This window comes from Mobula birostris, chromosome 3 (genome assembly GCF_030028105.1).
Source record: "Mobula birostris isolate sMobBir1 chromosome 3, sMobBir1.hap1, whole genome shotgun sequence".
In the NCBI taxonomy this organism is placed as follows: domain Eukaryota; kingdom Metazoa; phylum Chordata; class Chondrichthyes; order Myliobatiformes; family Myliobatidae; genus Mobula; species Mobula birostris.
The window spans coordinates 171,718,483-171,733,561 of NC_092372.1; the positions used below are offsets into that span (position 1 = coordinate 171,718,483).

The following is a 15,079-nucleotide window of genomic DNA, read 5'->3' on the forward strand; positions in this document are numbered from 1 at the left end:
ACTGTGCCTCCATATTGCCTTGAGAATTAGAAACTAATAGTAGTACTAGATGCTCACCAGATCTGGGTGACAATGCACAAAGTTGGAAATGATTATAAAAAGAAAGTGAGACTTTCTGATATGTTTTCTTCAAGACCAGTGCAAATGAAAGATGAACAACTCCATCTACAGTGAGTTATTCTATTATTGTTTTAACCTTTAATTGACAATTAATAATTTAAACAAAACAGCTTCTATTCCTAACTTTATGAATTGCTTTTTAGCTTTATGTTGTCCAACATATTAGAAGATGTTACTGAAAGAAGTCAACTGCCTTCTGCTTTTAACTTCACATTGCAGGGGCCCTGCTGCTGACGGCCTTCCACCTCAAGAAGCCAGCGAAAGGCTGCAGATCTTTCAGACCAACTTTGATGAGCTCTGGCGGAAATTTACTACTTATTCTGCAGGAGAAGAACTCTTTGGGTTGCCTGTCATTGGTACCAATTATCTATTATATATTTTTTTCATTTTAAATTAAATAAGCCTTCAGCTTTTTGATATCTTTGGGTAAATTAACTTACTCCATTTAAATAAGAATGCTAATGGACTAATAAGAGAGAGGGTGTTACAAACAAACACTCATGTGTATAATTGGAGTAGAAATAGGCCACTCAGTCTCTCAAATCTAATGTGCTATTTATTAAGATCATGGTTGATCTAGTTGTAACCTTGGATCCATATTTCTTTCTAACTGCAGTAACCTTTCACTTTGCACTTCACTTGCTTACCAGGATTTCATTTACTTCTGCTGTAAAATATTCAAAGATGCAGTTTCTAATTCCTTTGAGATAAAATGTTACCCTTCATCTATGTATTAAATGGACAACCCTCCATTTTTAAAACAGTGATCCCTTGCTCTAGATTCTAGATTACATTCCCAGTGTCGTGTTATGTTATTGATAAGTTTTTATTCATTTTTATTATCATTATGTAAATCTGAAATGGATATAGGCACCAAGCATGCATCGTTAGAAGGAGAAATGCAGGAGTTGCTATCAGAGCTATCTGCTCTGCAGCATGCAGTTTATGCCAATGGTATCCACACACAGGTTATTGTAATTGTGTGAACACAAACTAATCATCCAATAGTTTGCACTAAAGACAAATGTAGCAGTTAATCAGGAACAATTGAGCTTTTAATATGGTCATTAGTGCTGGAAATCTAGCTGGCCTTAAAAATTAATACTGTATATATCTGAGTCTCTTTCGCTCAAAAGAATGAAAATATCCGTGAAAATATAACTTGTATTTCTGTAATACCTCTTGTAGTCTCAGTCCCAAATCTTTACAGTTAATGCATTTTGATGCAAAACTGTTGTCATATTATATAAACTTCTTAAAGTTCAAGTTTAATTGTCATTCAATCATGCACAAATACTCATGAGTACAGCCGAAGGAAACAGTGTTCCTCCAGGAGTACCAACAATCGTACATAGCACAAGAAACATATAGCACATATAAGATAGCAGTAAACATATAGTCACACAAAAAATGTATATAATATATCCCAAGTTCCTGAATCAGTGGATGCCGTCAGCAAGAACATGCCTGCAGCAGTCTCCAGATGAACTCAGTCCAGTTTATCTTCCACTAAGCGAACACCGGAGGGCAGCACTGACACCAGCATGGGCACTGTGTCATACCACCTCCGGCACCATCTCTCCTGGGTGGCTGCAACAAGCGACACTGAAGCATGAGGCCTAGTCCGTGCTACAACCGAGGTCATGCAGCTCCCCCACTGTCACTCCCAGCAATAAACCAGTGAACCAGACTTGCACATTCCAAATTACCAATGTCCAACAGGGTCTTGTGATCACAAGAAAAATGATTAAAACAATCACTTGCAGTTGGATTGATCACTACCTTCCTGCATCGGCTCCAAAGCCTCGCTGTAGCAGGAACAGACATCCCACCCTGCAAAAACTCATTTCAGGGAGGTAGCATTCCCCCCCCCCCCGGCTACCGTCAACCTCCAAGGGTGTATGTAATACTTTGTTTAGTGATTTTGTCTAATCTGTAAACCAAGTTGGGTATATGCAGAAAATGTGACATTAAAATATGTACTTATATTATATTTTCATGTTTATTCTATTACAACTTTAAGCAAATCTACAGGGAGTTTGGCCTCATCACGTAGGACATCAATAGCGTAGCTCCTTAGCAGCCAGCCAGCTAATTTAAATAACGTTAACTATGCTAATGAACAAATGACACCTGTTAAACTCACCTCAACATGTCTTTTACATTTTAACCCACCATGGGCAATAGAAAAGTCATTGTTGCAAACAGTGCAGCGAGCAGCACTGTCAGTATTTTTGAGGTTGACTGTAAAGCCCGCCCACAGAGAAAACTGATAGGTCTACTTAGCAGGGGTCCGCAACCTTTTTTGCACAGCGGTCTGGTTTAATATTGACAATATTCTTGCAGACCAGCCGACGGGGGGCGAGGATGTTAATCACAACCGGAATATAGGTGATAAGTCAACTATAAGTCAGTTGTAAGTGGCTAATACACTCAGTTTCATTTCTAAAAGCGTTTATCTAACGAATTTAATATTAAACACACAGCACATATTTTCCTCGCATGAATATACTGTAGTGATAAGTCAATTATAAGTCAATAGCATCATAACATTTTAAGTAACATTTGGATATTAAACACACAGCACATATTTTCCCTGTATGAACATATAAAATCATTGCAACACACCAATATCGCTGAATCAGTGGGAGCCCTGGGCTTGTTTTCCTGCAACAAGACGGTGCCATCGAGGGGTGATGGGAAACATCGATACTCGAAGGGGGTTCCTTATGCCCAGTCTATTCCGCAATTTAGTTTTCGTTGCATTCATTGCAGAGATATGTTGGAAATGGAAGCAATGTTTTCAGTGCTTCCGTGGCTATCTCAGGATATTCAGCCTTCACTTTGATCCAGAATGCTGGCAGAGATGTTATGTCAAACATACTTTTCAGCCCGCCGTCATTTGGAAGCTTGAGGAGTTGATCTTCTTCCTGCGCTGACATTGATGATACGTGCGTAATGACCTCGCATGCGTTCAAGTTCAACAGTGGGCGTGACAGGGAATGAGGAAAGGTGCAGCTGTCTCATATCGTTTCATATCACCAAATCATATTGTTTCCTCACGGCCTGGTGGTTGGGGACCACTCTTAGCACGAAGAAAGACCAATCAGGATGCTTGCTCTCCCTCTCCCTCTCTTTCTCAAAAAAAATTGATTTCCAGGATATTGTATATAATTTCCGGGCGTCAGGGAGCCACTATCGATATGAGGGAGACTCCCGGAACTTCTGGGAGAGGTGGGATGTCTGCAGGCAGCAATACGGTCTTGCAACAATGAGCAACTCACTGATGGGACACACCTGCAGTGCTTGAAGTTAATACCGTCCAGCAATATCTTGCAATCATAAAAAAAGTGTTTAAGAAAGACAATAACACCTTTAGTTGGCCCTGTAGAGGCCACTGCCTCTGATTGCAGCGCCATCTTACCGGAAGTCATCCCACACCACTGCCATTTACGGTGCTGGCGGAACACTGAAGGAAAAACTTTGCAGAGAGAGCCAGCAGCTAGTACTATGTGAGTCCATACAAAAGAAGCACCCACTTGCCATTTTCCTCACTGCCCTATCGGTTGCAGACATACCTGTCCCTTGCAGCTTTGGTAGTGGACAGCAACTGCGCAGTGGTTTAGAAGACAATTCCCACCCTAAATACTGAAGGTTCTGAGTGTGATACTATGTTTATATTATGTGGGACAGGCAGAGAACAGGTACAGCGGCTCAATATTGGACATCCATGAGGCACTGTGAACTGTCAGCCACTGCAAAAATGAACACAGTCACAATCTGTTAGGTATACTACTCACCCTGGCATTACAATCAGGTCAAGAGATCAAACCAAGTCCATTGAAAAGTGCAGAAAGATCTACCAGGTGTGCTAAAGTGTAAAACAACAAAAACATCATGTGATAGAGAGAACTAAACAATCCCACAACAAACTGATCAGTCCAAAGTTCTGAATGGTTGTAGAAGGAGCACCAAAAGCATTCCTGTCCTTAGTGCTAAGTACATGAATAATCAAAAGCAAAACTGAGAATTTGCAACTGTGTTCAGCCAGAAGTACTGAATGAATGATCCATCTCAGCCTTCTCTGAAATTCTTACTGTCACTGAAGGCAGTCTTCAGCCTAATCACATGATGCCATGAAACATCAGAGAACATTTGGATGCTGCAATGGTTATGGGACTACGTAATATCACAGCAACAGTAATGAAGATTTGCACTTCCAAACTGTCCAAGCTGTTCTAGTACAGTTACAGCTTCTACATCTATCTGAATTTGTAAAAAAAAAAAAATTGTTCACTATTGCCTTGTCCACAAAGAGCAGGATAAATCTAATTTGTCTAACTACTGCCCAGTCAGTCTGTGTCTAATAATCAGGAAAGTGGTGGCAGATGTCTTTATCATTGTTATGAAGCTCTAGTTATTTACCATAACCTGCTCAATAATGCTCTCTTTGGGTCTTCCATCACCACTCAGCCCTGAGACTTCATCACAGCCTTGACTTAAATATGAACTTGCATTCCAGAGATGAGGTGATGGGGTCTTCCCTCGAGATCAAGGCAGGTTTTGAATGAGAGTGACTTCAAACTTGTAAGTTTGATGCCTCCCCCATGTAAAACAGGTAAAAGTTAGGTTAGTGAGCAACAAAAACCACTCCAATTGAGGAAATGTAACAATGTAGTAGTTATTGGAGATCAATTATTCCAGTACGAGGCATTGCTGTAGGAGTTTTTAGGGCAGTGTTCGAGATCTAACCATCTTCAGTTACTATTTCCTTCATAGAGCCAGAATGGAGATGTTTACTGATGATTATTCAACATTCATTCCATCCTCGGCTTCTTAGAAAATGAAATCAAATTAACATTCAAACTTGGCTTGCCAGATGCTGGTAATGCTTGTGCCATGTAGGCATACAGCAGTAATTGTCTTCAGATGACAGGGTCTAACCATCTATGTTTGATATTCAGTTGCTTTACCAGCGTCAAGTGTATCATCATTAACATCTTGGGGAACTCCATTGACCAGAAAAGCAACTGATCCAGTGACATCAAAATCATGGTTTTAAGTTCAGGTCAAAGGATACGCATTCTGATGCAAGAGAATTACCTACTGACACGTCAACACATGTTTCATTATCTACATGAAATAGACATGGAAGAATACTCTGCACGTGCCTGATGAATGTATTTCCAATAATACTCAAGAAACTTGATTGTCCTCAGGTCAAAGCAGTCTTTGACTAGCATCCTAACTCCATACTCAGCACACATTCTCTCTAGTGTGGCTGTATTGAGCACAGCAGTGACTTACTAATGATTCTCTGAAACAATGCCTCCCAAACCGATGACATTAACCAAAAGGACAAGACTTTAAACTGCAGCAGTTCACATCAGGGCTCACAAAATTCTTCAGTAATGAAGGATTATTTCACAATGTGTTATTCCGAAGACAGTTTAAGCTGACCTGGCCTGATATGCCTAGACCAACAAATGAAAATGTACTTGGCAGTTAATTTGTACTCAGAAGCCGATCTAACCCACTTCAGTTGATGACCCAGATTTTTCCCAGCACCTCTGTTTGCCCTTAGTTCTTACATGATAAGAAATTTTGTAATATGAAGGAATTTTCTGCGTATGCCTGATAAATGTATTTCCAATAATACTCAATGCAAAGCAATCTCTGATTACCATGCTAACTCATAAATATATAAGTAGTATCGGCTTGTTTCACATGGAAATTAACACCATTCAAGGCACCAGAGAAATATTGAGCCAATCTATTGTGTCATTGATTAATGGACAAATATTGACTCAGATTAGCATAATCTTTCTTCCCTTACTCATAATTGTGGCATGGAATCCTTTCTTAAAAGCCAAAAGAATTTAGCCCTTAGTATAACAACTTATTTAAAAGCATTCACTTTTTACAGTGAAACAATCACTCGTGATTAAAAAATGCTGAGCTCAAGTCTCTGAAATAGGACTTTAATGCGCAAAGTTATTGAAAAAAATCTATACACTTTAACAGCTCTTGATATTTACTAACATTAATCTTGCAGATATTATTAAACAAATGCAATTTTCATTTATTTTTATGACTTTCTTGTCTACAAGGAGACCCAGGGCTCATACCACTTTCCTTTAATCCCAATCTTTAGTTCCATTTAAGAATAATAACATTAATAGAATTTATTCTTCCTGTGCTTTTATTTGACTTTGAACTTGAAATTATTGTGTAGGTGTGGTGATCATTCAAATTTTCATTGTCGACTGGTCAAAAATTCTCCTTGCACCTTAATCTGCCTACAAGTGGCTCAGCTTCCCCCTCTGTGGCACCATATTGGAATAGGCACCATAAACTAGAAAACCCATTAAAAGCTGCCAGAAATCTCTAGGAAATTGATCAAACGTTACAAGAACTGCAACATAATTAAAATCATTTGTTATAGTTATTTGCAATAGGCATCTGGGAGGACAGCATTTGTGTCTGAAACTTTTAAGAATAAAATGTAGAGAAATAGTTCAGATATTTTTGAGAATTAAAATTGCATATGGTTCTTTTTGTTATAAATAGATTATCCTGATTTACAGAGAATAAGACGTGAACTCACATTACTTCAGAAATTGTATGGTCTGTACAATTCAGTTATCGATAACGTCAGTGGTTACAATGACATTCTGTGGAGCGATTTGGATATTGAAAAAATCAACAATGAACTTCTGGATTTTCAGAACAAGTATGTAGAGCTTACGCAGGATGTACTTAACTTAATAACTTCCCTTGGCATTGTCCAATGTGTGTCAGAGTTTATAATGTTTAATAAATGCTACGGAACGTGAGATCACATGGGAGCCAGGGTGAGCTAGCCAGCTGGCTACAAAATTAGTTTAGTGGAAGGAGTCAGTTCATGGTAATGCAGGGATCAGTACAGGGTAATGCCATATATTGGATGAGAATCAGTTGAAACTTTTTTTGATGATGCCAAAATTGGAGGTATGGTGGAAAGTGAAGAAGGCTATCAACGATTGGTAGAGGATCAAAGGAATATCAGATGGAATTTAATTCGGACAAGACAGGCCTAGGGTACAAATATATAGCTCCTAAAAGAGGCATGCTTGCCTTCATCAGACAAACAGAATATTTTCTGTACCCTTGATATCTTAATCAATAAGTGGACCATTTCTGTTTTTAACTGGATTCAGGAACTCAGTGCAAGTCGACACAATTTACAGATTATTGCTTAGGAGGGACAATGGAATCAAGAGATGTGACTACCATCATAATGGAGATGGATGGGAAACAGTTGCCAGGCTCAAGAACCCAAGCATGTTATTTTCAGTTTTAGAGTCCAGGCATCTTGGAAAATGCAGAAGGGCATGGGGGGTCTGGAATGTAGTGGAACCCAATCAAGAGAGATGTAATTTTTTTGTACCCTATTGTTCCCAAAAGTATGTATTGGTGAGAGAGTGCTGCATCCCCTATTCTCCAGGTCTGAATTAAAATTGCAAATTGCCTTTGAATTATAAAGAACTGTCTAGCTTCATGCAGAGATCGCATGTTGAGGAGAGAGGTAACAAGGAGCCACCTGTCCAGTAGCACAGAATAAGTATAAATCAGCTGGAACCAGACTGAAATAATAACCTAGCACCTGGTACTTAGCAGGTGGGTGCTCCTAAAATGCGTCCCTTTATTTGCATTAAAAATTGCTAATGTTATAGTGCCATCACTTCATTCATTTGAAGGCTTCAGTTGCTGGTTTGCCCAATGTAGCCACACTGATGTATTTGGAAATAGACAGGACAAATTGAAGGAATTATTTCAACATTTCTAGATTATAAACTAGTTAAGGAATCCAGAAATCGTAACAGTGAGATTAAGCTATTAGGAAAAATCATCACTTGTGGCATACTCAGGCCATGCTGGGCATTCACCATCGGCAGGTGTTTCAGGAGACAAAGCTGCCTGAAATTCTTTTTTCCATAGGGGAATCTGGGAGAGGTTCATCCACTGCTGATTTTTTCCTCAGATGAATTAGATATGCTTACTGTACATGATTTCCTTATAGGTTAAATATACTGAACATAAAACTATTTCCTTTAATTTTGTATCTTCTTTTCTTATTATTTTATATTGAGCCCGAATAAATGACAAAATAAAGTTAAAATTGATACAGTTTGTAAGTGATGGAAGTCAATGTAATTTCTAAATTCTAAAAAATATATTGACTTTAAAATATAACTTAGATTTTTAATATATTCTGTATTTAATATTTCTTTTTGTGTGTGTAGAATACGGAAATTACCCAAAGCCTTGAAGGAGTGGCAAGCTTTCAATGATCTGAAAAAGAAGATTGATGATTTCAGCGAAACTTGTCCATTGCTTGAAATGATGGCAAACAAAGTGAGTGAATTTTTGATTTATTGTAAAATTAAGGAAATATTTTAGGAAGTTACAGTAAGAAATGGCAATTAACCTTTGAGAGAAAGACAGCATCCAATTGACAGTCCTTATACATTTGCTTTTCTTTGATACTGTGAGATGTTCTGTCTATCTCTGAATTATTTTCATTCTAATAGCTCTAATTGTATGGCAGCACAGTCCTTTTACCATACCAATGTATAGAAGCTTAGACTACTCATCCAGATATAGTTCAAATCCTACCCATGGTTGCTGGAGAACTTGAATGATCAAAATGATCTACGTTTGTAGTTTAATGCTGCTAAACCAAAACATATCTAGTCCTTAAAGGAAACCTTTCACCTTTACACATTCTTATTAACTTGTAACTACCTCTGCAGTGACTCAGCAAGCCATTTATTTAGGGATGATTAGGAATTGGTAATAAATGGTGGTTTGTTAACAATGTCCACATCCCAGAATAATTAAAATAATTCTTTAAATGAATGGTCTGATTAATATCTTGTTTATATAGATTGAAGCTACTGGATTCGAAATTATATTTGAGGGTAGAAGAGAGGAAAAATAGCTTTGGCTAAGGATCCAAGTGCTTTCATACAGCATATTAATTTTTTACATGTGCTGATATAATAGAGTAAAAACCTAATGGAGATTAGAATACTTCTTGTATTGAGCTGATGGATAAGGAGGCAACTGCAGATTTCAACACATTGGAAGAATTATATAATACCCTAAGACTTAGGAGATTTGTGCAATAACAGAGACAAGGTGAACTATTAAGGAATTGATAACATAGGAACTATCAGTAGATGCCTTTAACTTGAAAGTCAGATGTCCATAAATTTCTAATTTAAGAATGTTTTATCAGAATTTTAAGTGGAATTGACTGGGCAGATAGAGAGTAAAATTTCTGTAGGTTCTATTTGACTCATTTATCTCACTCACCAGAAATGGTTTTTGTTTCCCTCATTGCTTTGATAAGCATGAACTGTAGACCACAATTTTCAGTGATATCTGTTCCCCTTGGTTTCTCCTCTTTCTTCCTTCTCTGTAACTTTTGAAGAAGTGATCAAGAGTACTGGCAAGGGCAGAGCCGTAAAGGTTGCCTGCATGAAGTTTAGCAAGGGTTTTGACAAGGTCCTGCATGATAGATTGGTCCAGAAATTGGTAAATTGGTTTATTATTGCTACATTACTAAGCTAGAGTGAAAAACCTGCATAACATTCATACAGATCAATTCATTACAACAGTGCATTGAAGTAGTACAAGGTACAATATTAACAGGGTGCAGAATAAAGTGTTATAGTTACAGAGAACATGCAGTGCAGGTAGACTTTAAGATGCAAGGTCATAATAGGGCAGGTTGTGAGGCTGAAAATCCATTTTATCATATTAGGAAAATGGTCAGTAGTCATCTAACAGTGGGATAGAAGCTGTCCTTGATCATCCTGGTAATGTATTCAGGCTTTAATATTTTCTGCTGGATGGGAGGGGGTTGAAGAGAGAACATCTTGCGTTGGTGTGAGTTTTGAATATGCTGAAAGTGAGATCACATGGGACCAAGGATAACCAAGCCACCTGTGTACAAAATTTACCTGATCTCCTGAATATATTCAGCAGTTTTTGTTTTTAGGGAGATATTTTTTTCTGCTCCTTTGGGCGTCTTGGACCAATGGGCATAGTCAAGCAAAAATTTAGAAGCAGTATTTCCACAAGGTTAAGAAAGACTTCACATAAAGGTGGTAGAAATTGGAAAAACAATTGTGATTGCCAGATAATTTTACAAATAAAAATGATATTTTTGTGATTGATCAACATGTATGAAATAGTAGTCTGCATTGCCTCAAACTGTATCATGTAGTGTTGCTATTTTTCCAGTGCTAGGCAACTGATCTCATTAGAGTAAATAAACACGAGTGATCATTTCTGTGTGAAATTGTGCCAGTCAGAAATCTAGAATCCATAAATCTGGACTGTGCACTCTGTTGATGCCAGGGCTCCTCACAACACAGCATCTGAACTAACTGTAGGTTGCTTAACCACCTTCTAAAGTTCACAGCAGGTACTCAAACAATCAGGGAATGCTTGTATCAGCATTTAGCTACTGGGCTACTCATTTACTGAGTGCTCTGGTACTAACATCACTGGCAATACCTTATTTTGGCAGGCTTCAGGGTTGACATTTTATGTGATGCAGAGGCTTTGAGACAACACACACAGAAATGCCCATCTGCAAGGAATCTATTCACACGTGCGCCATAGATACACCAAGTTTTCCCTAGATCTTAGATGAGCAGTGCCTTCACAGGCTTGTGTTGTCGAAGCATGTAATAATTGGAATCTGTGACATTCTATAAGATAACTTTTGGTCATGCTCTCATGCCTTACTACTCTCTCTTTAGAAGTCATTGTCACATAACGGCTCAAGTTCCTGGCCTTTGCTTAACTTCAAGCTGGCTATTGCTGTTTTCTCTAATATTTATCAGCTTGATACTCACTGCAATGTTAGAAAAGTTGCCCAGGCTCTGTGCGTACAGAACAGTTACTTAAGGTGTGGGTGGGTTTGCCAGCATTGACCCATAAAGGATTTATGTGAAGAACCAATTGTTCATTAATAATTAACAAATAATTCATTAAATAAATTTCACCCTTTAAATATGCACATCACCATGGGTCACAAGAATAATACTGTATTTGATGGTCAGTTCTATATTTCTTGACAACTCTTGTGACTCCTTTATCCTTGGGGAGTTTATACTACTAGACACAAATTACCATGAGAGATGGATCTAGAGAGACAAGGTCTAGTCTCTAGATCTCTTGCTTTGACTACTCTACCTACTCCAACCACTGCTGCTGCATATTCATACAATGATTGTCATGCAAGATGGGGAGAATAACAAATCAATCTCTGGAAAATGAGAACATAATGAGCATTAAATTTTGGCTGTTAACAGTTTTTCATAAAACTGTTAATATCTCTTTGAAGGTTCTTAACATTTTCTTCAAACTTTGCCTTCATCTACATACACAGTGACTTGAAAAAGTTTGGGCACTCCTGGTCAAAATTTCTGTTACTGTGAATAGCTAAGCGAGCAAAAGATGAACTGATTTCCAAAAGGCATAAAGTTACAGACGACACATTTTTTAACATTTTAAGCAAGAAAACTTTATTATTTCCATCTTTTACAATTTCAAAATAACAAAAAAAGAAAAGGGCCCGAAGCAAAAGTTTGGGCACCCTGCATGGTCAGTACTTAGTAACACCCCCTTTGGCAAGTATCACAGCTTGTAAATGCTTTTTGTAGCCAGCTAGGAGTCTCTCAATTCTTGTTTGGGGGATTTTCTCCCATTCTTCCTTGCAAAAGGCTTCTAGTTCTGTGAGATTTACAAGCTGTGATACTTGCCAAAGGGGGTGTTACTAAGTGCTGCCATGCAGAGTGCTAAAACTTTTGCTTCGGGCTCTTTTCCTTTTATGTTATTTTAAAACTATAAAAGATGAAAATAAAAAAGTTTTCTTGATTAAAATATTAAAGAAATTTGTCATCTTTAACTTTATGCCTTTTGGAAATCAGTTCATCTTTTACTCGCTTATCTACTCACAGTAACAGAAATTTTGACTAGGGGTGCCCAAACTTTTGCATGCCACTGTATAAGGAAGTTGTGCCCAGTACATCCAATTCCAAGTCATTAAAGTATGTCAAGAAAAGCAGTAATCCCAGTATTAATTCTTGAAGAACAATGTATACTCTCTTCCAGTCTGAAAATTAACCACTTCAAGCACTATTTCACCTATTAATATCCACACAGATGAAGGCTCCCTGAGAACCTATCATGTCAAGTGGGTATTTCATCTTGCCACATACCTCATTTATATTCTTCAGACTGTCATTTCTCTCATAGGTTGCCCATTGTATGTGTAGGAAGAACAGACTAAACAGGCAGACAAATCTTGAGATGAGAATCAGGTGGATAGTGGAGGCTATGCTCATTCATTGCCAGAATTACATGGAAGCTGAGGCATCAGTGGAATTATTTCAATGCTACATCAAAGCATTCCTTTTCAATTGTAAAATCACACACTCTGTTTGGTGACAATCAAATTTACCTCAGACATGTCAAACTGAAGTGCGTGGCATTGGCTTTTTCTCTATGTGAGGTTTACAGGAGGCCCGGCAATGCTCGAACCAGAGTGACTTCTCATTGCACATTGACTGCTGAGGTACAAAACCTGAGAAATCCACACCTCTCCTCCTCTCTCATCTTGGTCATTCCCTTCCATTCCCTTACTTTATGGCCAAATGAAGGAGTTACAGACATTGATTGGCCGAATCAGCATTCATAATTCTCTATTCAGTTTTTAATGACTGCGACTCATTGAGGTGGATATATGGAGTTATTTTGCACCACTTACCTTGCAAGTTAGTGCCCTTTGACTTGCAGTTATTGATTGTGCCTTTTGTAGAAGGGTTGTTCATTTGATTTCGTGAACATCACGGATATGGTCAAAACAAAAAAAAATGCACATGCTGGAAACCTGAAATAAAACCTGAAATGCTTGAAATCTTCAAGAGTTCAAATAGCAGTTCATGATGAGAATAGAAGTGTTCATGTTTCAGGTCGATGACCTGTGAACAGTAACTGTAATTGTTTCTCTCCTGACCTGTGGGTTATTTTGTACCATTTTCTGTTTGTACTCTACGACTGGGAGGGACCGATGCTGGTCCACGTCCCTCTGTACATTGCATGTAGATGAAATGAAAAACAATGGAACTATATATATATATATATATAAACACTTCTACTGTTTCCATACTTGTAAATGTCCTGACATTTAGAAACACTAAAAATGACATAAACAATTTACAAATTCCAAAAAACAAATTTAGAAGTAAAATTACTTGAACATTCTTAAAAACACTTTTTATTAATTAAAATCGGTACCACAAATAAGAATAATTTAAAATATGCACCGTTACTTACTCCCTCTCTTCCTTGTAGCGACACTATCTCTATCCTTCTCAATGGGCCCACAGTTTCTCAGTAAGCTGCTGCTCTACCTTTGGAGTCTATGCAAAATTCAGTGACAGAGTGCTGCAATCAGTCATTGGTAAAGCTCAGCCAGTTTCTATGCGAATGTCCCAGACTTGCTGATATTCACACTCAGGGCAAGCCATGCTTTCAGATTAATGACCTTGCATTGCATTGAAATGTTTACTCGAACTCTTTCTGCACAGAACGTGACAGACCAGCTTCCTTTTTCTAGCATTTTCTGTTCAGATTTCCAATGGCTTGCTTTTGCTATTATCCATTGCTAAAAATATAACTAAGATGTTGCTCATGTATTTATGGCTAAAATGAGGGGCATAACTTTAAGGTGTTTGGAGGAATGCATTGAGGGGATGTCAGAGGCACATATTTTACACAGAGAGTAGTAAATGCACGGAAGGAACTACCACAGGTGGTGGTAGAGGCAGATACACGAACAGAATTTAAGAGATTCTTAGATGGGCACATGAATGGAAGAAAAATTGGAGTCGATTATTATAGATGAGATCTTGGAGATACATGATAAAATAGCCGTAATCAGCATGGTTTCCTCAAGGGAAAATATTGCCTGACAATTCTGTTGGAATTCTTTGAAGAAACAATAAGCAGGATAGACAACGGAAAATCAATTGAAGGTGTATACTTGGAATTTCAGAAGGCCTTTGACAAGGTGTCACACGTGAAGCTGTTTAACAAACTACAAGCCCATGGTATTATTGGGAAGGTTCTACCGTGGATAAAGCAATGGCTAATTGGCAGGAGGCAAAGAGTGGGAATAAAGGGAGCCTTTTCTGGCTGGCTGCTACTAACTAGTGGTATTCCACAGGGTCTGTGTTGGGACCGGTTCTTTTTAGGTTATATATCAATGATTTGAATATGGAATTGATGGCTTTGTTACAAAGTTTGCAAACGATATGAAGATAGTTGGAGGAGCAGATAGTCTTGAGGAAGTAGAGACACTACAGAAGAACTTGACAGATTTGGAGAATGGGCAAAGAAATGGCAAGTGAAATATGGCAAGTGTTGGGAAGTGTATGGATATACACTTTGGTAGAAGAAATGAAAGGGTTGATTATTTTCTAAATCAAAAGAAAATACAAAAAAAGGAGGTACACAGGGACTTGGGAGTCCTTGTGCAGGATTCCCTAAAGATTAATTAGCAGGTTGAGTCTGTGGTGAAGATGGCGAATGCAATGTTAGCATTCATTTCAAGAGGACTAGAATATAAAAGCAAAGATATAATGCTGAAACTTTATAAAGCACTGGTGAGGCCTCAGTTGGAGTATTGTGAGCAGTTTTGGGCCCCTTATCTTCGAAAGGATGTGCCTTAATAGGAGATGGTTTAAAGGAGGTTCATAAAAATGATTCCAGGATTAAATGCCTTGTCATATAAAGAGCATTTGATGGCTCTTGGCGTGTATTCTCTGGAATTTAGAAGAATGAGGGGTGACTTCATTAAAACCTATCGAATGGTGATAAGCCATGATAGAGTGGA

At 38.1% G+C, this 15,079-nt stretch overlaps 1 protein-coding gene across 2 annotated transcripts in view; it reads left to right on the forward strand.

Moving 5' to 3' along the window:
• Positions 1-15,079, forward strand: part of dnah5l (dynein, axonemal, heavy chain 5 like) — a 297,168-nt gene that overhangs the window by 79,408 nt on the left and 202,681 nt on the right. For both annotated transcript variants that reach the window (XM_072253688.1, XM_072253689.1), the window contains exons 30-32: positions 340-476; positions 6,691-6,853; positions 8,406-8,517. In XM_072253688.1, coding sequence (XP_072109789.1) covers positions 340-476; positions 6,691-6,853; positions 8,406-8,517 — 412 coding nt within the window. The remainder of the gene's footprint in view (positions 1-339; positions 477-6,690; positions 6,854-8,405; positions 8,518-15,079) is intronic.